The 26,882-nt window shown below is 40.6% G+C and overlaps 1 protein-coding gene across 4 annotated transcripts in view; it reads left to right on the top strand.

The window, feature by feature from the left end:
• The window catches only part of ABCA5 (ATP binding cassette subfamily A member 5), a 98,205-nt gene that overhangs the window by 56,324 nt on the left and 14,999 nt on the right, over positions 1 to 26,882 (top strand). For all 4 annotated transcript variants that reach the window (XR_008596856.1, XM_054976907.1, XM_054976908.1 and 1 more), the window contains 10 exons: positions 2,658 to 2,795; positions 4,517 to 4,630; positions 18,822 to 18,992; positions 21,038 to 21,151; positions 21,256 to 21,393; positions 22,035 to 22,100; positions 23,868 to 23,959; positions 25,312 to 25,435; positions 25,976 to 26,093; positions 26,195 to 26,286. Coding sequence is in view for 3 of the 4 variants with exons in the window: in XM_054976907.1 (XP_054832882.1) it covers positions 2,658 to 2,795; positions 4,517 to 4,630; positions 18,822 to 18,992; positions 21,038 to 21,151; positions 21,256 to 21,393; positions 22,035 to 22,100; positions 23,868 to 23,959; positions 25,312 to 25,435; positions 25,976 to 26,093; positions 26,195 to 26,286 (1,167 nt within the window). In the remaining variant the exon portion in view is untranslated. The remainder of the gene's footprint in view (positions 1 to 2,657; positions 2,796 to 4,516; positions 4,631 to 18,821; positions 18,993 to 21,037; positions 21,152 to 21,255; positions 21,394 to 22,034; positions 22,101 to 23,867; positions 23,960 to 25,311; positions 25,436 to 25,975; positions 26,094 to 26,194; positions 26,287 to 26,882) is intronic.

The raw sequence follows: 26,882 nt of genomic DNA, 5'->3' as shown, positions 1-26,882 counted from the left end.
GTAAAATTGTTTACAAAACAACACTTAAATGTAATTGAAAAGCAATACTTAGATTGCACATAACCAGCAAAGCATCAAAAACTCATTTTCATTGAGCCTCCACTTTCAAGCAGCCGGAACGCTTGACCCAAAAATATGAAACATTGTACAAAAAACATTTACAAGGTATAACTTGCCTAAGTTTTAAAATGTACCAGCAGTCAAGTTGTAACTTGTAACCAATTCCAATCAAACTTTTTACAAGATTGTAATGCAGAAGCATACTTACATAACACATTTCCAAAATACTTTTAAACACAGATTCTCATTGAGCCTTCAAAATCAAGCAGCCTGCATAGCTGACCCCAAAATGCCAAGCATTATAAAGGAAGCTAATTGCATGCTGTTCACTTGCCTTAGTTTTAAATATGTGAGTTTAAATCTGGAGTAATTTCCTTACACTCTTTCTCAACTTGCAATACTGCAAATGTTGTTTATATAATTCACTGTCAGTGCCAATTATAGTACATTGATAGTACTTCCCACCCAGTGAAGGTACATATCATGGAGCGTTTATCCAGGATACGGTATGGGATACCTGAAGCTCCCCTAGTACATCATTTTAGAACACTATGAAAGTGCTACTGAATTCTATTTTTCTGTTTTACATGTTATTAAGGATGGTCATTAGAGGACAGTTAGGTGGAGGTCCCCGGCAATTTTTGTACAATTCAGTCCAAAGATGCCCCCTCAGGCCCCCAGAAAGCCCTGAATCGTGTTTCCTATTGGAAACAATGGCTGAATTTTGCCAAATTTGCTCTGTATTGCTGAGCCGAACTGGAGAATGAATTTGGCATTCAGGAAATGCCTTTTTTTTTTCCAGTTCAGTATACCGAACCCAAATCAGACAGGGTTTTTTTCAGTTCACATCTCTAATCCATACATCCTTTATACCATGAAAAAAGTTACATTCCAATAAACAATGCACCAAAGTCTGTCCAGTAGCACAGCCACACATTCTATCAGAATCCTTTGTATTCAACCTTGCATAACTTGAGAAGAAACAGAATTTAGTCTTGCAAACACCAATGCTCTCCTGTATCGTAGAATGGTTAAAAAATCTTAAGTATGGTAAAGGTGCCTTTGGATATCATAATCCAAGATATAAAGGAGAGCATACCCTATGGGCTGTCTGCACAGTACTCAAAAGATCCAAAGTATACACGCATTCATTCACTAAAGAGTGTGCTTCTCCCATGCTCGCTAACTCACTACTGTTGAGCCCCAACCACTGAAGTCTAGTCTCCATTAATTCCCTCCACAGAGTAACCTATAAATCAGATTTTAACAGAGACACGGCAAACAGAATTTTCAACCAGAGCCCAAAGGCCATAGCCCAAGCCTGTACTTCCAGAGATCACAGGCCCAATACCGCCCTTAGAGAGACATTAGCCGCACAATTTGGCACACCCATGATCTTCTGCAAAAATAAGAACAAAGGGGAATCTAATCTTTCTCTAGGCCTCAATCCATATTGGAGCTCCGTAAAGAAGCCAGCCACTTACTATTGCGTTAAGAACTGGAATAGCAGCAGGGACAAACTGGCGGCCACCTTTATTATAGAAAAAACTTGTTACGGCCTTTGTCGCAAGCAAGGCCCAGTTATGAGCATTTTTATGGTGGGCCCTCCAAGCCAAATTAGCTTGAAAATAAGACTCCTAAATAACAAAATCGAGTTACTTGCTTCTGGTTGCTTCAACAAAACATCTGTTGGCTAGGGTCCAACCCAGTGCAACTAGCAGTGCCTCCCGCACTTAGGGACCATTGACCTCAGTTGGCAGCCTTTCCCTTCCCATCTAAGCGCGACACAGGCACATATCTTACAGCATGAAGAAAGCAGGAGCACGAGCAACACCCCGGTGCGACTGCTTAGGACGCCATCTTCCCTCCTTCTCTCTTCCCATCCCTTCAAAGATTTCTCCCATAGTCAGGATACGTTAGATGCCTGCCGCCAGAAGGAAATCAAAGCAGCTGAACTTGCTCCTCCAAAGAAATGCAGGGTATTATTGTTCTCTGGTGTTTTTAGTAAATATTTTTGCATCATGCCACTACACATGCAGTTGTACAATGGCCTTATATAATTTATCAAGATGGAACTTTGTTGTGGGAGACAAAGAACTCCTTTACACCAACAGGCTTGTAAAGCAGTATGTGAAAGGCGCTCTTTTAGGGAAGCGCACGGGGCTTTTTTTCAGCTGGAACGTGGTGGAACAGAGTTCCGGCACCTCTTGAAAATGGTCACATGGCCGGTAGCCCCGCCCCCTGATCTCCAGACAGAGGGGAGTGTAGATCGCCCTCCGTGCTGCTTGGCACAGAGGGCAATCTAAACTCCTCTTTGTCTGGAGATCAGGGGATGGGGGCCACCGGCCATGTGACCATTTTCACCGAGGGTGACTTAAACTTTAAAAAACTCCCCCCTTGTTCCAGCTGACCAAAAGTGACGTCATTGTGCGGTCCTGAGTTCCACCACCTCTTTTCACAGAAAAAAAGCCCTGGAAGCGCATGACTAAGTATTTGTACATTGTAATATGTTTCAAACAGTCATGTTCACATCTCTGCTGAAGATCTTCATATGTGCAGTCTAATTTGTTCAATGTCTATTGTTGTTATTGTTGCAGAGCTACATCTTTACAGTTGCTTTTAATCGTACCATGGTCCATTCTTTACCTGTTATGATGAATGTCATAAGTAACCTGTATCTGCGCAGTTTGAATGTAACTGAAAGCATCCACGTCTGGAGTAGCCCTTTCTTTCAAGTAAGTAAATGCAAAACCCAAAAGATGTTGTTATAAAATTATCTAGCAAAGTAACACGAGTACAGATTTTCTTAGAGATTAGCAGATTTTCTCTGTTATGCTTCCTTATTTATCTCCGGTTCTGCTTTGCCCCGACCAGCTCCAGTTGTCTTACACCAAGCAATGAAAACTTCTCTGACAATAATTTCCAGAATTTTCTTGTGCAAAGTTGCACTTTATTTACTCCACTTTCATTGTTTATATTTATTTTAGGCTGATTCTGCATGCGTTGGCTAATGTACTTTCAATGCACTTTATTAATCATTTGAGGTGGATTTTTTGTTCCATACACAAAAAAATCCATTCCAAATGATCTATAAAGAGGATTGGAAGTGCATTATCCAATGTCTGTGGAATCACTCTTAATTTAATTTTTAAAAAATGCCCCCCCTATACAAGTGCAGGAATGCTCCTCTAAGTAAAAAAAGTGTCACATTTTCTCCACTGGTGTCCTAGAGATCTCTCATGCTGAAGCGGAGATAAAAATGAATACCAATAGAGGGAATTTCCTGTTCCCTCTGTGCTGTGTTTTCATTATTTTACTTGTCCACAGCTTCATTACTGCTCTAGCACAATAATAGCATAGAATGTGGTTTTCTCATTTCCTTCTTGATATGTCCTCAACACCCTTCTCCTGTCTCTACTGCATTCCTTGTAAATTGGGAGGAATGTGTATCTAGAACTGAAATTTATCTATTTATACCCAGGTTTTCACCCTGATGGGGACCCAAGGGAGCTTACAACATTGGCCTCCTCTCTTCTGCTTTATTCTCATAACGACAGCTCTGTGAGCTGGGTTAAGCTGAGCGTGCATGGCAGGCCCAAGTCATCCAACAAGCTGCCATGATAGAATGGGACTTCTAAACTGGATCTCCCAAATCCTAGTCTAACCCCTGCCATAGGCTCATGCAGCCTTGTCTCACTTACGCATCTCACCAAGGTGGCAGCAGCCACCTCAATCAGTGGCAATGCATAGCAGGGCCAGGATAGAGACCCTTTCCTGGTCATTTTGATCTCCCAATCCCACCCTGTCAGTGTTTCCGGATTTTGCCGTTTGTGGTGATTCTAGGAAGTATCTACCGGAAATGGTGAGGGTCTACTATACGCTATGCTGATGAGATCTTCCAGTCTGACCGCAGTAGTAAACGACGCCTTTCTATGAAACAGAACACAGATTGAGGATGTGTAGACTGGAGTTGGTCACTCCTGCCTCTTCTCTTCCCTAAGGGATGGTGCTAGCAGAAGTAAGTTCTGAAGCAAAAGCTGATGAATTAATTACTGTCTGTGACTTCACTTGGGACCATGAAAAGACAGATTTCAGGTACTCAAAGATGTTTGGCATTTATGAAAAAATGGCAACTTTTCTGTCAAGAAAAGTTAAAAGATTTCTTTTGTGAAAAGAACATAGCTCGTGTAGGCACGAATGGCTTTTTCCCTTTCTCAGCTGCAGGAATAGTATCATCTCTAGTTTTCTGTGCGTATATATTAATCCAGAAAAAAAGCCTCAAATTTCTTCACACCAAATACAGCCCGCTAGATCTGTCATAGCCTATCTTCCTGTTTTTGCTATAGGTAACCCCAAAAAAGTTTTGTCACGCCCCTAGCACGGCCCCAAAGATAAAACATTAAAATCCTGCTTCGGGGTAATTCTTTTTCTAACTCTGAAATCTGTTCTTTTGCAGGAATTTACTGATACATTTTCTACAATAGTGCTTTATTTTGGAGCTGTGTTACTAGGAATCATTGTAACTGGAATGCCACCATATTTTGCAACGGAGAATGCAGAAAATCACAAGGTAAAAAGTATTAAGATAATTTTTTTTTAAACCACTGCATGTCCTACGTATTAGCCAGACATCAAATGATATAAAGAACTTGGTATGATATGTTAAGTGATAAACAAAAGCTAACCTTACTCCCAAATGATCACTTTGTTGCAACTACGGCTCTTATTTATGGATTTCATGCAACGTGATGGAGAAAATAATGATGGATTGTATAAGAAATTTAAAAGGGTTCTATATTTAAGGAAACAGCAAGCTTCTTTCCAAGATTGTCACTAGATGGCATCATTCAGCTAATTATTATTACCCCGCCCTAACTTGTTTTCAAGCTGTATTATGATACTTACTTGTTGCACAGTACTGCTAAGGTAACCATACATAGCAGTACAGTGGGATGCATCAGAAACACATAATGAACCATCAGTTTGCATGTTTTTAAATAATATGTTTTGGGGAATTTAACTATCATAAGGGCAACATTTCAAAATTTTAAGTAGTGAATCTAATTTGCTTAGATAGTATTGCTCAGAGCCAAACTACAAGTGACGTCTTACACAGGTTGGACACTAGTCAGCTTCCCTCAAGTTTTGATGGGAAATGTAGGCATCCTGGTCTTGCAGCTGTAATGGAGAGCCAAGCTGTAAAACCAGGGCGCCTACATTTCCCATCAAAACTTGAGGGAAGCTGACAAGTGTCCAACCTGTGTAAGGCGTCACTTGGCTCTCAGTTTGGCTCTCAGTCTCATTGCCAAACAAAGGTCTGGACTTGAATCTGTTCTGTCCATGAGCTTTAAAAGAGAATGTTCATTTTACCATGCTCCTTCAGGTCTTTAGATCTATCTTACTACAATTACATCTCTCTGGCAGCATTGTACATTTCCTGGAGCTGCTCTTTAGTCGAAACTCACTAAAAATTTGATTTTTCATAGGATATATTTTTCTAGTACTAGGTGCCCCGTGGCGCAGAGTGGTAACCTGCAGTACTGCAGCCCAAGCTCTGCTCATGACCTGAGTTCGATCCTGGCAGAAGCTGGGTTCAGGTAGCTGGCTCAAGGCTGATTCAGCCTTCCTTCCTTCTGAGGTTGGTAAAATGAGTACCCATTCTTGGGGGTGAAGTGTAGATGACTGGGGAAGGCAATGGCAAACCACCCCGTAAAAAGTCTGCCAAGAAAACGTCGTGATGCGACATCCCCCCATGGGTCAGTAATGACTTGGTGCTTGCACCTTTATATTTTTCTAGTATCTTTTTACCTTTATATTTTTCTAGTATCTTTTTTTTTCTTCAAGTGTTATGGGTGTTATGGGTATCCTGTCTTAGGTCAGTGATTAGGACTAATAACACTTAATGGCCCTTCTATAATTACAGTTTTATTATCTGTTCAGTGCTATCTTTTTAAAGTTTGTATCAGCTTATATGTACAATTAAGTTTTTTTTAATGTCAAGACTTATTTCCAAACCAGCTGAAAAGAAGAGAGAGCACAGTCAAGACTATGTTTAAATAAGAGATCCATCTTCTGAGAGCTAAACTACAAGAGACGAATTACACGAAGACGCGTACATGAAGGGAGTTGCAATGTTAGGTGGGAAGCTGAGTTTTAAAAGACAGATCGGAAGGCTTTGTCAATTTCCCTCTCTACAGAGCCAGTAAAAATCGCTCCTCAGGGAGTTTGTTTATTTCCTCTTTGCTTCCTGAAGGCCCTGTCAGTTTCACCTCCCCTTCTAGGATGCGAAGAGGAAATAAACCCTCTGAGGAGTGATCTTTGTGGCTCTGTAGAGAGGGGAAATTGACAGAGCCTTCCGATCTGTCTTTTAAAACTCAGCTCCCCAGCTAACATTGCAACTCTCTTCACATGAGCGTCCTCGTGTAATTCGTCTCTTGTAGTTTAGCTCTGAGTGTCTGGTGCACGTGGAACACCACAGTGTATCCAATATCATCAGGAACGCTTTGGGGTTTATGTTCTCCACCTTGGAATGCTTCCTCTCTTCTTTCACCCCAACTAACAACCTTGCTATTAAGTGAGAGGGGTGGGGGTGGGGGTGGGGGTGGTGGGAAGCAGTTGAGAGGATGAGAAATTCTTGCACCATCTCCATTCTGTCATGTCTGGGCCCCATCCATGCCAATTTTAATTCTGTTCTGCTGAACACATTGTATCTTGTTATAGCTCAGTATAATTTTGCTAGTATCATACCTATTCTTTTCTCAGGCTTTCACAGGTGTTTATCTGTTGGACTGTAACAGCTTCCAGTGTTTATGACCTTGTGCTCATTCCCAGACAGTGCTGTGTCTTGCTTCCTAGTAACTCAGTGTGATATCACAAATATGTGAAATGTTCTCACACCAAGAGAGCGCTGAAGTATTGTTTATAGTTGGGAGGGGGGAGAAAGGAGTAAACTAGAATGTTAAAAGAGAAGTTTCTCCAACATGATGTCATTCCTGTAGACTTCCGGCTTGGGATCCATGGAGGTTTAACGCAGCTCTAAGTGCTGAGCTGTCTGTGCCACTGTTTGGAAGGCTGGAGGGGCGCAAGTTGCCCGCAGCCACCTGTTCTCAGGCAGAGAACAGGTGAGAACGCTCGAGAATCTGAGGGCGCGTTGATCTCGGGTGAGGGGGGTATTCTACACAACGAACTCCCACCCACCCTTGAGGTCCCACCCGAAGAAAGGTTGCCAAGATCTCTGCAGTGGCTTTGGAGTCAAATTCTGGCATAAGACCTACATGCCCAAGCCTCAGTAAAACAGCAAAGGGACTGGATTTGATCGGATTACAGAAGCAGCGACTACAACCCAAGAAAAACGTTTAAGAAGGTAAATATCGCTATCTCTCAGTACGGGACAGATTACAAAAAGAAATAAGTGGCTAAAGTGGATTTAAGAACTGTAACGGACTAGTTACATAAGGGGGAAGATTCCGGCAAGAAAAAATTTGAAAAAGTAATTTTGTAAAGAGAAGTTAGCGGGGAAATTGGATTATTTTTTACATACCTGTGGCGGAGAAGAGATAATGGACTGTGAGAAAGTTCAAAAATCGCGAGAACTGCTGTGCAACGTAGGGGAACAGGAAGTACGTCAGAACTACAAAGAGAGTGGAGAGAAGGGCCCTTTCCTCAAACGCCGGAAGTAGGGCGACGCCATTTTGGAACAGGGCAAGTAGTGACTTCAATGAAAACGGAAGTAGGCCGTCTTTGAAGAAGGTAAGGGCGAGTGCTTCAGTATAAAACCATAGAGAAAAAACGCCCTACATTTTGGACACTTTAAAATAGCGTTTGACAAAAACAAACTGGAATTGGACTTTTAAAAATAATAGAAAGCATTAAAAAAGCACCACGGATCTAAGGAAAAGGGCAGACTCGTGGGAGCGAAGCAGAGCCAGCCCCACGATGTCGAAGAAAGAGTGGTAAACTACGATAGAGAACTTGGACAAAAAAGTTTCAGAGGGAAATAAAGAGCTTAAGGACATGATGCAAGAGATGGCGAAAGAACTAAAAGATTTTAAAGAGACACTTAAATCAGAAATGGCAGAACTGACAAAAGGTATGGATAAAATACAAAATGACTTACAAGTTACACAGCAGAGAGTTAACGTAGTAGAGGAAACGGTAGAAACTTTAGCAGATGCGCAAAAGACTGAAATGAGAGGAATGAGAGACAGAATGGCTGTTGCAGAATGTAAACAGATGGAAAAGCAACTAAGATTTCATGCGATCCCGGAAGTAGAGGGAAAATCAGCCCAAGACCAGATTACAGAAATCTTGGCAGACTACCTGGGGAAAGAAGAGGAAGAAATTGCAGCTTTTTTGGACGTGGCGTACAGAATCAATTCCAGATTTGCAGCCCAGAGGAAACTCCCAAGGGACATGATTGTGCAATTTACGACTAGAAACACAAGAGAATTAATTGTGAGCAAACAGTTTCAGGATCCATTAGAAGTCGATGGAAAAGTGGCGAGAATTATGAAAGAGCTGCCCAGATCGGTGCTATTCGAGCGGAAGAAATACAGAGAACTGGTACAGATGATAAAGGAGCTGAAAATCAGATATAGATGGGAAATACCCAGAAGGACTGACATTTGAGTTTGGTGGAGTAAGAAAGAGCATCAGATCTGGTCACGAGATGGAGACTTTTATTAGGGAAAATGAAAAGGACTTACCAAAAAGTACAAGAAAGTGATCATGGAGTGTAAAGTTATATCTTGGAATGTTAATGGACTAAACTCACCTTGTAAACGTAAGGCTACTTTCCACTGGCTATCAAAACAAAAATGCAATATAGTCTGTCTGCAAGAGACACATATCAGAAAGCAAGATGAAAAATATTTGAAATTTGTTAAATTGGGAAAAGAATTTATTGCTGCCTCTAAAAAGAAAAAGAGGGGAGTTGTACTGTATATAAAAGATGAATTGCAGCTCAGATTAGTTTTAAAAGATGCAGAAGCCAGATATCTAGCAGTGGAAATTATTTGGAATTCTAAGAAGATATTGATGATTGGGATTTATGCACCCAATGGTGCAAAAGAAAAATTTTTTAAGGACTTAGAGAAACAACTAGATGAACTGTCCTATGATCACGTAATTTTGGCGGGTGACTTCAATGGAGTTACAAACTTGGAGGAAGACAAGCAATCTAAAGTTGCTCACAAAAAAAGAGGACTACTGCCAAAGGCGTTTTTTACGCTTAAGGAACAAGAAAGCTTAGAAGACGTGTGGAGGAGACAATACCCTAAAAACAGACAATATACATTTTACTCTGCAAGGCATTTCACACTATCAAGAATAGACATGATCTGGGCCTCTAAAGAACTGGCACTATGGACTAGAGATGTGGAGATAATGCCAAAGGTAGGCTCAGATCACAATCCAATTACGCGGAGCTTTGGGAAAAATAATAAAAGGATGGAGAATAAATGAGGATTTGTTACAAATAGAAGAAAATATTGTGTTGCTGTGAAGGGAGACCAAAATTTTTATACAATATAATCTGAACAAAGAAGTGCTGACTAATAAAGTATGGGATACATATAAGGCGGTGATAAGAGGCATAGTAATGGACTTGAATGCAAGAAGTAGGAGGAAAAAGGAGGAAAAGAGATCTGAAATTTTGGATAAAATAAAAGCCAAAGAGGTACAACTTAAGAAAAGACCGGGGAAAAAGAAAATATACCAGGATATTAAAATTCTGCAGGAGCAATTGACGGCAATGGACAATAAAGAACTAGAGTGGAATTTAAAGAGGATGAATCAGAGGTTTTTTGAAGGTGCAAATAAGCCCGGGAAATACTTGGCGTGGCAATTAAAAAAAAGGAAGGAGAAAAAAACTATAAGTAAAATTTTAGAAGATGACAAGGTGTTTATGGACCAAGCGGCCATTAGTAGAGCCTTCTTCAAGTTTTATGCAAAATTGTATCAAAAAAAAGAAGTGAGTAAAGAGTCAATAGCGGAATATTTAGAGAAGGTGAAAATCCCGACAATTTCTGAAAAATGGAAAGAGAAACTAAATAAGGAAGTGACGGAAGAAGAAATAAAGGAAGCTATACAATCAACGAAAATAGGAAAGGCGCCAGGACCAGATGGACTAACGGCAAAGTTCTACAAAGTGATGGCTAATGAACTGGCGCCCTTCCTGAAAGAGGTAATGAATGGAGTGATGCAAGATCAAAGGATTCCCGATTCATGGAATGAAGCCAACATATCGCTGATTCTGAAGGAAGGTCAAGATTTTACCAATGTTAAAAATTATAGACAAATCTCGCTGTTGAATAATGGTTATAAAATATTTCCAAAGGTGTTGGCAGAGAGGTTGAAAGGATGGATGTCGGAATTCATTGCTGAAGAGCAGGCGGGATTCTTACCTAACAGACAAATTAAAGACAATTTGAGGACAGTAATAAACGCTATTGAATATTATGACAAGCATTGTGATAGAGAGGTTGGTTTTTCTTCGTAGACGCGGAAAAAGCATTTGACAATCTGAACTGGGACTTTATGTTTGCTACCATGGAAAAGTTGCAAATGGGAGAAAAGTTCATACAAGCGGTTAAGGAAATTTATAGAGACCAAAGTGCAGCAATTATAGTGAATGAGGACTTGACTAAAAAACTGAAAATCAGCAAAGGAACTAGACAGGGTTGCCCTTTGTCTCCATTGTTCTTTATTTTGATTTTGGAAATACTGATGAGTCAAATACGTGAGGATGATACAATTCGAGGTATGAAAATAAAAGAGTTTTCCTACAAGGTCAGAGCTTTTGTGGATGATATAATGTTAATAGTAGAGGATCCAATTGAAAACATGCCAAAGGTAATAAAGAAAATAAAACTGTTCGGAGATTTGGCTGGATTTTTTGTGAATAAAAAGAAGTCAAAGATTTTATGTAAGAATATGACTAAACAGAAGCAGCAAGAGCTAATGGAGATAACAGACTGTGAGGTAACTAATAAAGTAAAATACCTTGGTATTGAACTGACTGCGAAAAATATAGACTTGTTTAAAAATAACTATGAGAAACTGTGGATACAAATAGAGAGAGACTTAATAAAATGGAACAAACTGAATTTATCATGGCTGGGAAGAATAGCAGCAGTAAAAATGAATGTCCTACCACGTGTGATGTTCTTGTTGCAAACTATTCCAATTATCCGAGACTCCAAACAATTTGATAAATGGCAAAGGAAAATCTCAGACTTTGTGTGGGCAGGCAAGAAACCACGAGTGAAAATGAAGGTCTTACAAGATGCGAAGGAAAGAGGCGGCTTGCAACTGCCCAACATAAGACTGTATCATGAGGCAGTATGTCTTGTATGGCTGAAAGATTGGATAACGTTAAAAAACCACAAGTTGCTGGCCCTGGAGGGACACAAAAAATATTTGGATGGCATGCATACATGTGGTATGATAAAGTAAAAGCGGACTCTATGTTTTTGGATCACTATATTCGGAGAAGCCTCTTCACGGTCTGGAAGAAATACAAGGTGTATATGGAAGACGGAATTCCTTCATGGGTGGTTCCGTATGAAGTAATAGATCCGAGAACTGTGGATAACGAACAGCAATGCTTAACATACAAGAAGATCACACAAATACAATATTCAAAGCTGAGAATAAAGACAGAAGAAGAATTTTTTTTTTTTTGAAAATTTTTTATTGGGTTAGAATCCATTATTTCCACATTTACATTCAATTTTCCCCAATTTTTCATCTCTAACCCCCTCCCTTCCCCCCCCCTTTTTGTTGACTTCCAACAGCTTTCCAACCCTTTGTCCCCTTTCCCTTACTTTTATTAGCTTCCTCTATCTAAAACAAATATATATTCTCCATTATTCTAAGCAGTACATCCTTAACTATTTTTAACATTATATGCCCAAACTGTAAGCCTTTGTTTCCATCTTAGATAAACAATTTATCCCAATTTTTCAATTTCAGGTATTTCTATATATCATAAACCATATAGATCATACGTTCGTTTATATCAAACAATTTGACTTATTCTCTATATATATTACTCATTCTATCTTTTTATAATAGTTCTATATATCTCTCCTCACGTAGTCAATCAATTTGACCCATCTATATCTTCAGACATTCAGTTTGGTACAAAACTTGTCAGAAAAAAAAGAAAATATTGTTAGTTAATCGCTCCTTATATTTAGTCCTTATAATTAATTATTTTCTCTATGTTCTGTTTGTTAACCTATATATATCTATATATATGTTAATCTAGTAATCTGACTGCTTATTAATTCACATTTATCTCTTCTCCCCCCGGTAAAGTCTCCCCCCTCTACTTCAATACTTCAGTAGTTCTCAAACTGCCACAGTTTTCCTCCCACCTCCCATTTCTTCTCCAGGTATTGTTTCAGCTTCTCCCAGTCTGTGTTGAACTGCCCTGAGTCCAGATCTCTCAATTTTCTTGTCATTTTGTCCATTTCAGCCATATACAGCAATTTGTAAGTCCAATCTTCAATAGTTGGCACTTCTTGTACTTTCCATTTTTGCGCATACAAAAGTCTAGCTGCTGCTGTCATATAAAATGTCAACGTCCTGTGTTGGGCTGGAATTCCCTCCATTCCCAAGTTCAGTAGCAGGAGTTCTGGGTTCTTATTAATTTGAAATTGTAAAATTTCACTCATTTCTCTTATTATTTCCCCCCAGTACTGCCTGGCTACCTCACACGACCACCACATATGATAGAGGGAGCCCTCATGCTTCTTACATTTCCAGCATTTATTAGAAGTATTCAAATTCCCTAGCGCAATCTTCTTTGGTGTCATGTACCAACGATAGATCATTTTATAAATGTTCTCTTTGATATTAATACATGTCGTTGTCTTCATTGTAGTTTTCCACAAGTATTCCCATGCCTCCATTGTTATTTCTTTATTAAAGTTTATAGCCCATTTCACCATTTGTGTTTTAACTATCTCATCCTCGGTATACCACTTCAACAGTACTTGGTATACCTTGGATATTCTTTTCTTATCTTCTTTAAGAAGGGTCTGCTCTAGTTCCGAATTCTCTATTCGTATACCTCCCTTTACAGAGTCCGAATTATATAAGTCTCTGATCTGTCTATACTGGAACCAATCGTAGTTAGGTGATAGTTCCTCTTGTGTCTTTATTCTAAGTTTGGATGCTTCAGTTTTAGTTATTTCTTTATACGTTAAACATTGTTGTTCATTATCAACAGCTCTCGGGTCTATCACCTCATATGGAACCACCCACAAAGGGGTTCCTTCTTGTAGATAAATTCTGTACTTCTTCCAGATTATGTATAGACTTCTCCGAACAAAGTGATGCAGGAACATCGAGTTGACCTTTACTTTGTCATGCCATAAATATGCATGCCATCCAAATATTTTTTTATATCCCTCTAGGGCTAATAGTTTCTTGTTCTTTAATGTCATCCATTCTTTCAACCAAACTAGGCAGATTGCATCATGATAAAGTCTCAGATTGGGCAGTTGCATTCCGCCTCTTTCCTTTGCATCTTGTAAAACTTTCACTTTCACTCGAGGCTTCTTGCCTGCCCAAACAAAATCTGATATTTTCCTCTGCCATTTTTCAAATTGTTTGGAGTCTCTGATGATTGGTATTGTCTGTAGCAAAAACATTACTCTTGGTAACACATTCATCTTAACTGCTGCAATCCTGCCCAACCATGACAAATTCAATCTATTCCATTTAATCAAGTCTCTCTCTATCTGAGTCCATAGTTTTTCATAATTGTTTTTGAATAGATCTATGTTCTTTGCAGTTAATTCGACTCCCAAATATTTCACTTTACTTGTTACTTCACAATCCGTTGTTTCCATTAACAATTGTTGTTTCTGCTTAGTCATATTTTTGCATAATATCTTTGACTTCTTTTTGTTAATGAAGAAACCTGCCAAGTCTCCAAACTCCTTGATCTTATCTATCACTCTTGGCATGTTCTCCAATGGGTCCTCTACAATTAACATTATGTCATCCTCAAATGCTCTGACCTTATATGAATAGTCCTTTATTTTTATTCCACGAATTTCATCATCTTGACGTATTTGTATCATCAGAATCTCCAATACTAAAATGAACAACAATGGAGATAACGGGCAACCTTGTCTTGTTCCTTTACTTATCGTCAATTTCTTGGTCAATTCATCATTCACCACAATTGCTGCAGTCTGGTCTCTATAAATTTCCTTAATTGCTCTGATGAATCTTTCTCCCAATTGTAGCTTTTCCATAGTGGCAAACATAAAGTCCCAGTTTAAATTGTCAAACGCTTTTTCAGCGTCAACAAAGAAGAAACCAACCTCTTTGTCACAACGCTTGTCATAATATTCAATAGCATTGATCACTGTCCTTAAGTTGTCTCTTATTTGTCTGTCTGGCAAAAAGCCTGCTTGTTCCTCCTCTATGACTTCCGAGAGCCACCCCTTCAATCTCTCCGCCAATATCTTCGCAAAAATTTTATAGTCATTGTTGAGTAGCGATATAGGTCTATAATTTTTCACATTAGTCAGGTCTTGGCCCTCTTTTGGGATCAATGATATATTCGCTTCACTCCAAGTTTCTGGAATCCTTTGATCCCTTAAAACCCCATTCATCACCTCTTTTAGGAATGGTGCCAGTTCATTAGCCATTGTCTTATAGAATTTAGCCGTAAGTCCATCTGGCCCTGGCGCCTTTCCTAGATTTGCAGATTGTATTGCCTTACTTATTTCCTCGTCAGTTACTTCACTATTCAACTTATTTCTCCAAGCTTCCGAGATTTCTGGAAGTTTGGTTTTCTCCAAATATGACGCTATTGATTCTTTGTTTACTTCTTTTTTATTATACAGCGTAGCGTAAAATTTATAAAAGGCTCTACTAATGGTAGCCTGCTCCAAATACGTTTTGTTATCTTCGCAAATTTTATTTATTATCTTCTTTTCCCTTTTCTTCTTCAATTGCCATGCCAGGTACTTCCCAGGTTTATTAGCACCCTCAAACGCTTTTTGATTCAGTCTTTTGAGATTCCACTCCAATTCTTTATTGCTCATTGCTGTTAGCTGTTCTTGAAGTATTTTAATTTCCTGGTATACCTTCTTTTTCCCTGGTCTCTTTTTTAGCTGTATTTCTTTGGCTTTTATTTTCTCCTCAATCTCTTGTCTTTTCTCCTCTTTCTTCTTTCTTGCTCTACCATTTAAGTCCATTAGTATGCCCCTTACAACCGCCTTGTAAGCATCCCAAACTTTATTGGTTGGTACTTCTTTATTCACGTTGTATTGTATAAAAAACTTTGTCTCTCTTCTCAGTATTTCCATATTCTCTCTTTCCTGTAACAAGTCCTCATTTATTCTCCATGCTTTCCTTTTTCTCTTTTTTCCAAATTTCCACATAATTGGGTTGTGATCTGAGCCTACCATAGGCATTATTTCTACCTCCTTAGTCCATAATGCTAAGTCTTTTGAGGCCCAGATCATATCAATTCTTGATAATGTAGAATGCCTTGCAGAATAAAAAGTAAACTGTCTGCTTTTAGGATATTCTCTCCTCCATACATCTTCAAGAGTCTCTTGTTGAATCAACTCAAAAAAAAGCTTTGGTAATAGTCCTCTTTTCTTTTGTGCCGTTGTAGTCTTTTTGTCTAGTTCCAAGTCTGTCACTCCATTGAAGTCTCCAGCAAGAATTATCTGGTCGTATGCAAGATCGTCTAAATGCTTCCTTAAATCCTCAAAGAAGCTTTCTTTTGCACCGTTAGGTGCATAAAGTCCGACTACCAACACTCTCTTTAAATTCCAAATACATTCCACTGCTACAAATCTAGCTTCCACATCTCTCATAACAAATTTTGGCTGTAGCTCCTCTTTTATATACAACACCACTCCTCTTTTTTTCTTGTTGGAGGCCGCTACATATTCTTTGCCCAATTTTCCAGATTTTAAATATTTTACATCCTGCTTTCTGATATGGGTCTCTTGCAAACAAACAATGTCACATTTTTGTTTTAGTAGCCAGTGAAAAGTATTTTTCCTCTTATTCGGTGAGTTTAGTCCATTTACATTCCAAGATAATACTTTACACTCCATACTCATGATCTTGTTGGTAAGTCTTTTTCATTGTCCTTAATAAATTGCTCCATCTCTCGCTCAGATCTGATGCGTTTTTTGGCCCCTCCAAACTCAAAGGACACTCCTTCCGGTAACTCCCATCTGTACCTGATTTTCATGTCCTTCAAAATCTGAATTAGCACTTTATATTTTTTCCGGTCCAGTAACACTGATCTGGGCAGTTCCTTCATTATAATAATCGTCTTGCCATCAATCTCCAATGGATCTTGAAACTGTTTTGTCACAAAGACAGAAGAAGAATTGTCTCCTTGTTATGGATGGTTCCAGTACAGACAGATCAGAGATCTTCATAATGCGGACTGCCTGAGAGGAGGTATAAGACTGGAAAATTCGGAACTAGAGGAAGTGATACTGCAAGAAGGAAATATCTAAGATCTATAAATTACTTCTAAAATGGTTTACGGCGGACGAAACAGTAAAAGTCCAGATGGTGAAGTGGGCAATAAATTTTCATAAAGAAATAACAATGGAGGCATGGGAGTACCTATGGAAAAATACAGTGAAGATTTCAACTTGTACGAACATTAAAGAGAATGTGTACAAAATGATTTACAGATGGTATTTAACACCAAAGAAAATTGCACTAGGAAATACTAATATGTCAGACAAATGCTGGAAATGCAAAAAAACATGAAGGATCACTATATCATATGTGGTGGACATGTGAAGTAGCTAAGCAGTACTGGGGGAAAATAATCAAAGTAATTAATGAGATTTTACAAATACAAATAAATAAGAACCCAGAACTGTTGCTACTGAACTTGGGAATAGTGGATAACTTGAATTGCTGCTATATGCCAATAAAGGCTAACTTGACTTGACTTGACTTGAACTTGGGAATGGAGACTGTTCCAATGCAGCATAGAACATTGTTATTTTACATGACTGCAGCGGCAAGACTTTTGTATGCGCAGAAATGGAAGACACAAGAAATACCAACTGCAGAAGACGGGATTTATAAATTGCTGTACATGGCGGAAATGGACAAAATGACAAGGAAACTTAAAGACCTTGATCTAGGGCAATATATTGTTGATTGGGGGAAATTGAAACAATTTTTGGAAAAAAATGGGACGTAAAAGGAGAACTGTGGCAGTTTGAGAATTTTTAAAGAATAATGTTGGAAAGGGGAGAGAGAAGGGATCTTACCATTTAGGGAGAATGTAATTACAATCTAAGCTAGCACAATATCTAGGGGAACTTTACATAGAATATATGGGATAATGAGAATGGTTAAATAGATATATTATTACTATGTATGTATATTATTACTACTATATATCATAGGTATGTTATATACAATATAAAACGATGGGTTAGTGGATCAGATTTAATACAATATCAGGTTGCTGTGTTCTACTATGTTGTGTGCTGTGCCACATTGGTGGCATAGCATACAATATATGTTTTATAATATATACTATATTGATAGTATATTTGATGGAGTATATGTTTAAAAGAAATAGAACATGTTTAAAGTAAGAGACACTGTGATCCCTGCTATATACTATACTATATGGTTATGCTTTATTGACACGATATATATCATATGGATAGTATGCTTGATAGAGTCTATGTAAAAGAATCAGAATGTGCTTAGAGTAAGAGATATTATGATTTATAGAGGGTAGGGAAATGTAAATGAAATAGATTTAAGCAATAAGAAGGGTTAAGGGTTGGAAAGCTGTTGGAAGTCAATAGGGAGTGGGGAGGAAAAGGGGGGGATAGAGGGGGGGAAATGGGATTATATGTGTTAAATTTGAAAATTCTTTTCTTTTTTCCACTCACCAATAAAATTTTATTAAAAAAAAATTGTCATTCCTGTCAACTTCTGCTCATGCTGCTTAGACGTCTGTCTTGCTTCTAAGTAGACCTATGGACCTGTATATGGAAAGGATTTGATTTCTGAATAAAAGCCATTTTGACCAAGAACTTGTGTCTTGATGTCATGGTCCAGAGATCTATCTGCTGTGTTCTGTCATCCATAGCCTGACACATTCATCCGTCTTCCCACCCAAGTGCCTGGGATGGATAATGCCCACGGTGCCTAGTATATTCTAGGGACTGTAGAAACACTATTCTCAGAATGTACCAGGCGCTATGGATGCTCTCTGTAAGCTACTTAGGAGAGTGGGAAGGAAAGAAGAAGAAAAACGAAGGAAGACAGCAAGATTTGTTCCTTCTTAGATGCTTCTCCTTGCCACGATTCCTTTCTGCTCTGCAGGTTGGATAAATTAGAGGAGGGATGGGCAGTGGGAATTCTCAGGTTTACCACCAGACCCCAATGGGAAGCTCGTCTCACTTTTAGGACAGGCATTCTGTACTGCTGAAGCTTGTATTGCCAGCCAAACGAGGTTGTACTTTGTTGGCATCTCGGACACAGTCCGTTGGATCCGATGACTTCTTTCTGCTAAATAAAGACACTTCCTCCAACCGAGCAAGCCTCTCTCTGCACTAGCTGCACATTTTCTCCATATTTTATTTATTTATTTTTATTTATTATTCCGATTTATAAACCGCCCATCCTCAGGGGCTCTGGGCGGTGAACAACAGTTAAAATCAATAAAAAACAAGAAAACAATAATTCTAAATGTTAACCTTTTTTTGGTATTCTTGCAGATCAAAGCCTACACTCAGCTGAAGATTTCAGGACTTTATCCGTCGGCTTACTGGTGCGGACAAGCACTAGTTGATATTCCTTTATTTTACATTATTCTCTTTCTGATGATAGGAAGCTTGTTTATATTTCACCATGAAGTTTATTTTTTCCCCGAGAAGTTTCTTGCTGTGGTAAGGTTTCTTTTGTTTCACATAAATGTTCTGTTTTTTTCCCCTTTTTGTTTAAAAATTTCTTCCTAAATGCTAACGTGAAATAAAAATACTTTAGGCTAAATACTATAATTCATGTTAATTGCTCCACTTAGCCCCATTAACCTATTCTATCTCAGCAAGAGGTATCCAGATCAAAGGAAATTATCTTACAATAGTTCCAAAAAAATTTCAGTCTTTTTTGTAAATTTGTAAGAAAAGAGGGTTCCGTAATTGAGGGCCAGCCCTCAAAAATGTTTCTTTGCATTCATTTTTCATACATTCCTGGTGTATAGGTGCTATTGCTGTGAGAATGTATTATATTATTCTTCATATTCACAGTGGAGAAAAAAGCACATTTGCCTTCGTATAGGTTAAAACCATTTGCTGTATATATGAAAGCTTTTAAGCAGCCAGTAGCGTAACCGCTGTTGGAAATCTCTTTCCCACAGAATATAGCTTCACACAGATCCTGTGGGCCATGTTAAGTAAATCACAAGCCCTTTGTTAGAGGCAGATGGTGTTATTGATCCTTGGAGATTGCCCTTACTATCTAAAGCTTGCCAATTTTCCTTCACTTGAGAAGCACTCCGTTTCCCAAATTGACCTTGTCTCAAGGCCAGAAGAAGGTCTGAGATGAGCTTACCAGAGTTCACCATTACTACTTATAAACTGTTTACCCTTCCTTTCATCATTGATTAGTGTCATATGCCAGTGCTGTTCAGTACTGCTGCAGTGTCTGACCCGCACTTTGTTCCTTCTTAGGGACTCCAACCCCCAGGTGGGAGCGCGGGATTCCCCGTCCTCACCTTTCACTCCCAGCCCTGCTCACCTAGCCAGTGGGGGGAAAGGAGGGGGGAGGCAAGCTGGAAGCCAGCATACTACGTGGTGAAGTGGTATGCATGTGCTCCGGAGGCCCCGATGGCAAACCTCTGATTGAAAACCAGAAGCTACAGTGGGGTCAAATCAGCCCCAAACATCATGAAAATACTATGTTTGGGGCCAATTTTGGCCCCGCTAAGACCCCGTAGCTTCTGATTGTCAAACAGTGACATCATCAGGGGCCTCCAGAGTGTGTGTGAGGGGACTGCATTGAGGCCCCCCAACAGTGTAGCGACCGCATGTCCCCTGCTTTCAGGGTAAGAGGGACTGGCGACCATATTCCTTCTGTTTCCTTGTTGCACTTTTTCTTCATGCTGGTTGGGTGAAATGAATTTGTCTCGACCGTTGGCGGGTTGGCGGGCTTAATTTCAGCATGACACAATAAAACAAGCCTTGCTTTTAATGACCACATTTTCTCGTTCTGTTTCCTCTCAATTGGCAAGGGAGGGCTGGGCGGAGCTGCCTTGTTAGAAACAGGCTGTGCTTTTGATCCCTCCTTGAGTAAGAGACAGGCACAGGCAAACATCTTTGCAGATGTTTTACCTGAACAAAATAATCCTGTGGGAAGAAGCAGGTTATTAGCCTGCTTGCTCTCTCTCCAGCTTGAAGGTGAGTGAGATTGCCAAGGCGCCTAGAGCAAAGCAAGCAGGCTGTACAGAAAGGGAAATAAAACTACCACCTCCCCATTGTGTCCCGTTTGCTCTTTTTCCAGGCGGCTGCTGTAGAGGGTGGCTTTACTTTCTTCCATGCATCCAACGTGCTTCATCCCAGCACGTGCTCAGCTGCTGGAATGAGAGTGCAGAGGCTGCTCAATTGCGTGTGCAAGCGGGGTGTGTGTGTGTGTGTTCAGAGGAAGATCCTTTCCATGCCCAACATGCGGCCCATACCTCAGGGAGGCTTATCGCTTACCCATCCTCCAGTCCTTTTGGCGGCAGCAAGTTCACGGTGTGAACCACCTGCCAACCCTACTGGGCAATGGCCTTTCTCACTTTTTTGAAACATGGAAGCGTGCCACATTGCGGAACAATGTTCAGAAGAGCTACGCGTTGCTCCTGAGCCGCTGAGTATCACTGCTGTAATCTAAAAAATTGAAGGTTTTTTCCTCTAAAAGTAATTCTAAGAAATGTCTTTTGTTTCCCTTTCAGGTCTTTTGTTTTATTGGCTATGTACCTTCAGTAATTTTGTTCACTTACGTTGTGTCATTTACCTTTAAGACCATACAGAACATTAAAGAATTTTGGTCATTCATTTTTTCAGTGGTAAGTTAATGTGGTGTATTGACTTGATCTTCCCAATTTACCTAAATGTAATAATATGTTTGTTGACTTCTTTATTTTAATTTCAAATTCCTTTTTTCTTTCAGGCGGCCTTGGTTTGCTCTTTTGTAATTGAAGTCGCTTCCTTTATGTGGTGTTACACCGCTGCCGCTGTTCTTCACACTTGTTTTTCTATCTTTGTTCCCATCTATCCTCTTATTGGGTCTCTGATTTCCTTTATAAAGGTAAGCTTTCAAGGAACAAAAATACGATTTTATTTCAACTGTAACTTCAGAGTGTTTTCCGGGCTGGAGGAGGAATACACTCCTGGAGATTGTTTGTTTATTCCCCGTCGCCTAAGGCGACTTTGCCGTTTGTAAAGGCAGGCATGTGCAATCCACTGTACTCAAAAGCGCCATCGATTCTGATGGGATATTGGCTGCTGACTGTTTTTGTGAAAGTTCCAGAAAGTCGCTGAAAGCTGAGTTGGTCCTTGCCAAAACAAAAGTTGTGCAGAACCTATTACTAGAAGCACCCAAAATTACACAAAACAATTTTGCAAGCTCACGGGGGCTCCCCATCAGGCGAGAAGTTGCGGGATTAGAAAATAAATGAAGGGGGAGGGGAGCAGATATTTCAGTCCATCATCTTTAGATCCAGTTGCTTGCTATTGAAAGTTGTTTTAGATACAGCATCAGTAATCAAAGTGAACAGCATGGTTAACAATACTGGTTGGAATACTGCTATAATTCAGATGTCAGTTCATCAAAGAAGAATATTTTTAATCATAATGTGAATTTTTAAAATCATACTGTTATTTTATTTAGAATGTCATGTGAAAAATAGATTTATTTATTGAAATAAGCAAATGTTATCATCTTGTTAGATAACCCAGAAACTTGATCACAAGATGGAAAGAAATTCAGAACGACTGTTGGTCTCAGTCGCAGCGGTAAGCCCCATTTTTTTTTCCTTAAGAGTTCCAGAGATTCACTAGCTGGAGATTTTTTTAAAAAAAACAAGTAATGATGTTGTTCTTTATCTTATTATTATTACTAATTTGTACAAGAATTATTCTTGGGTCAAACATTTTACGATTTCAGTTGCATGCTGGATCCAATCTCTTGCCGCCAGCGCCAGCACAGCAATAGCCTTTGCTGGCATACCATGAGTGATCCTTCTCCCACTGTGGCACACAAATACTGTTAAATAGCCTTGAGCAGTATTACATGCTACAGTGGTAAAAAGTGCAGTCATGGTGTGCCAACAGTGGCTATTGCTGTGCTGGTGCTGGAGACAAGGGGTTGGATCCTGCATTCAACTAAACTTTTAAAACATTTAGTTGTTTTAAGCGAAGCTCCTGGACTTACTGAAGGGACAGTTTGCAGTCCGGGACATGACAGAGGAGATCAGCACCTCCTTCCTCTTTGTGCTGCCCCGGTGCATTGTGAGCAGCTCTGGCAGTCTCCTTTTCCTGAGCGTTCCCTCAACATAGGGGCGTGTTGGAGTTCTGGGGTACACTCTAAAAGCTGCCACTGGGATGCCCAATCTTGGGCTGCCCTGAAGAGTTAGGGGCAGGGCTTCCTTGGTGGACCAAAGGGGTGAAGTTCCTTCTCTGGACCACCCAGCCCCATTGAGACCAGACACGCCGTAGAGCTTGGGGCCGGTTTTCTTTGACTTTCTCACCCTCCCTCCCTCATCTGTTGTGGCATACGGTGAGGATCTTTGAGGTCTTGAACTCTTTGGTACTACGTTTTCGTCACAACTTTATGGTGGCAGTTGGGCAGTGGGCAAGACCCATTTGTGGCGGAGACAGTACCTGCTCACCTCCCCCCCCCCCGCAAGATGGGGCATACCCTTAGGGGATCCTGGAGTGGCGCCATCTGGGGATATATCAAGCTTCATCCCCAGATGGAAAGGGACCTGTGCAGAGTTCTGTGCCCATGTGGAATCCCAGTACCGCCCATCCTGCAGTTTCTCCCAGCAGGCAGGCTGAAATGGGTGCCATCAGGCGGCAGGCAGGTTTCCCGGTGCCTGGATCCGTGCCCTATGCTGCTCCCATGCTCCAGTGGCTGTGATCAATGTAGCTGTGGCCATGTTTCACTCCAGCATTGTGTTGATTGTGTTTGTCCTCCCTTGCCTTCTGCCCTCCCCTTTGCTCCTGGGCTCACAATTTGTTGCTGGGTTTAAAGTATTTCATGTCCTTGAACTTTGGAAAGGTGAGAAACAAATATTTTAAGTAAAAAATGTTTTGGCAAAGATGACACGGAGTTGCCTTTTAATAGCATAGGGTTGTAATATATATTATAACAAGAGAGGCAGAACTGGAAAGTTCTCTACTTGCCAAGCACAGGAGGCTACTTCAGCTGCCACTATACAAAACACTTTTTAAGCTACAGGAACTCAAGCAGATTTACAGAATCAAGGAAGATCCACACAAAATCGGCAAGTCTGGTAAAGAGCCAGCTAAGGAACTAGAGCTTTGTAGCAGTCCCCGACTAGATTAACATTTAATTCACTTGCATTATTACAAACACTTTGTTTTTACCGTAAATCTTTGCCCTCTCGTGTGTGCCCGGCAGTGCCATAGTATGATATCTCCACTGCTAGCATAATGGTGTCAATTGTAAATGTGGTGCCACTGCCTACTTTAAGCATCCTTTTGCTGGAATGACAAAGGAGCAAAAAGGGTTATAATTAATCTTTCTTTTCACTGTAGCCTTATTTGCAGTGTGTAATATGGCTCTTCCTTCTACGGTATCTTGAGGTGAAGTGTGGAGGCAAGTCGATAAGAGAGGATCCGTTTTTCCGGTCAGTGGTGTCCTTTCTTTGTCAGTAGTCTGTCCTGGACTTATTTAACCAAAGCAGGGCTGTCCAGCAGTGAATTGGAATGAAATATGCAGTACTGCAGCAGACTCTTTTGAAGTGCTTACAGCTATGGGCCCTTTTCACACTATTTACAAGCACGCACAACGATGCGGAACATCGTGCTACGAATGCGGAAAATCGCATTTTCTCACGCGAAATTTGCACGACATCGCGCAAATCTCACGTGATGTCATGTAAATCTCGCACGAGAAAACGCGATTTTCCGTGTTCGTAGCGCGATGTTCCGCGTCGTTGCGCATGACTGTAAGTAGTGTTATAAGGGCCCTTGTCTTTTTGTCAGTGGCGGAATGTCATTTCATTGCTTGTTTTGCTCTGGCAGGTGAGTGGGTGCGAGAGATGATTGCACAAGCAATCGAAGTGATCAGTTAGCAAGACAATATTTTTAGGGAAGCCATGGATCACATTCGCCGGATGTAAGAGAGGGTAGCAACAAGGGTCATGTTTTTTTCTGTGGTGGCACCTCAATTATGGAAGACCTTCCCCACAGTCCTCTAGCTGACTCCAAATGTGTATCTTTTGGTGCCTACTAAAAATAATTTATTCACCAGGCCCATTGTAGATCTGTTGTGCTGTGATATATTTGCCAGCTTTTGATATTTCTCTAATCTGTTGTACTTTTAGATTGCCTTAATATTTTTATTTTGCTACTGTCTTTTATTTGATGTTTTATTTTGCTGCTGCCTTTGCTTCATCTGTTCTTATAAATGAAGTAATTTTCTTTACTTCTCTTTAAGTTGGTTCTTTATTGCCCAGGGCAACCGAAGTCCGGCTCCTCGTGCGTGTCATCACGCAGGGAGGAGCGTGCCACCCGTGCGGCTCGCCAGCTGCCCCAGCGTGCCGCAGAGTTGGCGGAGGCAGCGCAGGCGACTTCCCAGCCCCCTGCGATGCCATTCACCTGTCCCGCAGGACAGGGGGCGCACAGCAAGCCACCCACCCCCTGTCCTGCAGGGCAGGTGAATGGTGTGGACGGCCTCCTAGCCCCCCACACTGCCTTTCGCCTGCCCCGCAGGACAGGGTGTGCGCAGCAAGCCGGCCGTCCCCTGTCCTGCGGGGCAGGCGAATGGCGCGGGCTGCCTCCCAGTCCCCCACACTGCCACCCATGCGCTCCTGGTGGCTGGCAGCTGCACCCGGCACCCCTTCTTTGGTAGCGCTGGGGGCAGACTACCCCCTGCCCCCCCTGTCAATTCGGCCCTGCCATCAAAGACAAAGTGGCATTGGTTGTATCTGTTTAGAGGGCCAGTGAGAAGAGATTAAATATGTATTCCTGTCTTCAGAACACCTGCAAAGGCCAAACCATGGAAATTCCCAGAGGTGCCCCATGATGAGGATGAGGATGAAGATGTTCAGGCAGAGAGGTTGAGAGTTAAAGAGATGACAACCTGCCAGAGCTGCGAGGAGGTGAATTTTATCTTTGTGTCCCTGTGAACTCATTGTCACCAGCTTTTATTGTAAATAAGCATATGATTTCCTTGGCCGCTTACGCTGATGCTGTCACAGAGAGACCTGGAAAGAACTGATGATTGATCTTTCTACTGGAGTTAGGGAAAGTAAACTGTACTAAAATAACCATGTTATCATTGCAATTTTAGTATGCGTATCCTTCATCTGATTCACAAATTTTGATCAAGCCTCTCTTTTTTGAATCCATACAATGTTTCCTCTATAAGGGATCATGTAAGATCTATCAAGGTGTATACACAGAGAAGCACTGCAGCCCTGATCACAGCAGCCGTAGCTCTCATAACCACAGAAATGGATGCAAACTTGGTGAATAGGGTGATTCTCATGGAGGGATAATGTGAGGAAAAGAAGTGGTGTCTGCATGCCCTGTCATTCACAAATGGGGAGGTATTTTGCCTCTTTGTACGAACATTTGTGCAATATATAGTCAAACAAATTCAGTATTAAGCTTCAATATGACCTTCTGTTTTTTTTTAGAAACCAGCCATTTTGGTCAGCAGTTTGCATAAAGAATATGACGAAAAGAAAGATTTTCTTCTTGGAAGGAAAATAAAGAAAGTGGCAACTAATCATGTCTCTCTTTGCGTCAAAAAAGGTTGGAGTTAGATTAGTTACTACGGAATACGCTTTTTAAAAAACTATATACAGGATCTGTTCATCAAATAAATTGTAACTTTCGAATTTTTCTTTTTTTAGGGGAAATTCTAGGATTGTTGGGTCCTAGTGGAGCTGGGAAAAGTACACTGATTAATATGTTGGTGGGGGAAGTTCAGCCAACTTCAGGCCAGGTATTTGCATGTGACCTCCCCTCTTCTCTAGTTTTAAGCGTTAACCATTACAGGAATTCTTTTCGCCCATTCTCATTTACTCACAAAGAAACTTCATTCTAAGGCTATATATTGATTCAAGCTTCGTGTACATAACAAAATAAGATGCACAAATGTATTTATTTATCATATTAGATTTTTAGTCCGCCCTCCCCACCAGGCAGGCTCAGGGCAGAGTACAGCATTTCAATTTACATAAATACAGTTAAAAACAGATAAAACAGTATACAAATAACATTAAAACAACTTTATACAATACAGTTTCTCTTCAGATGGCGATGATAAAATACTGCTTTTCAAGCCCTGGTTCATATGTAGATCTTTAGTGTGGCCAGTAGGGGCCCAACCTAGCCTCCACCAAATGCCTGGTGGAACATCTCCGTCTTACAGGCCCTGCAGAAAGGTAATAAATCCCGCCAGGCCCTGGTTTCCTCAGACAGAGAGTTCCACCAGGTCGGTGCCAGGACCGAAAAGGCCCTGGCTCTGGTCGAGGCCAGGCGAGCCTCCCTTGGGCCAGGGACCACCGACAGTTGTTTATTTGTTGAACGATGACAAAC

Source organism: Eublepharis macularius, chromosome 4 (assembly GCF_028583425.1).
Source record: "Eublepharis macularius isolate TG4126 chromosome 4, MPM_Emac_v1.0, whole genome shotgun sequence".
Taxonomy (NCBI): Eukaryota; Metazoa; Chordata; class Lepidosauria; order Squamata; family Eublepharidae; genus Eublepharis; species Eublepharis macularius.
This window is presented reverse-complemented; position numbering and strand designations above follow the sequence as displayed.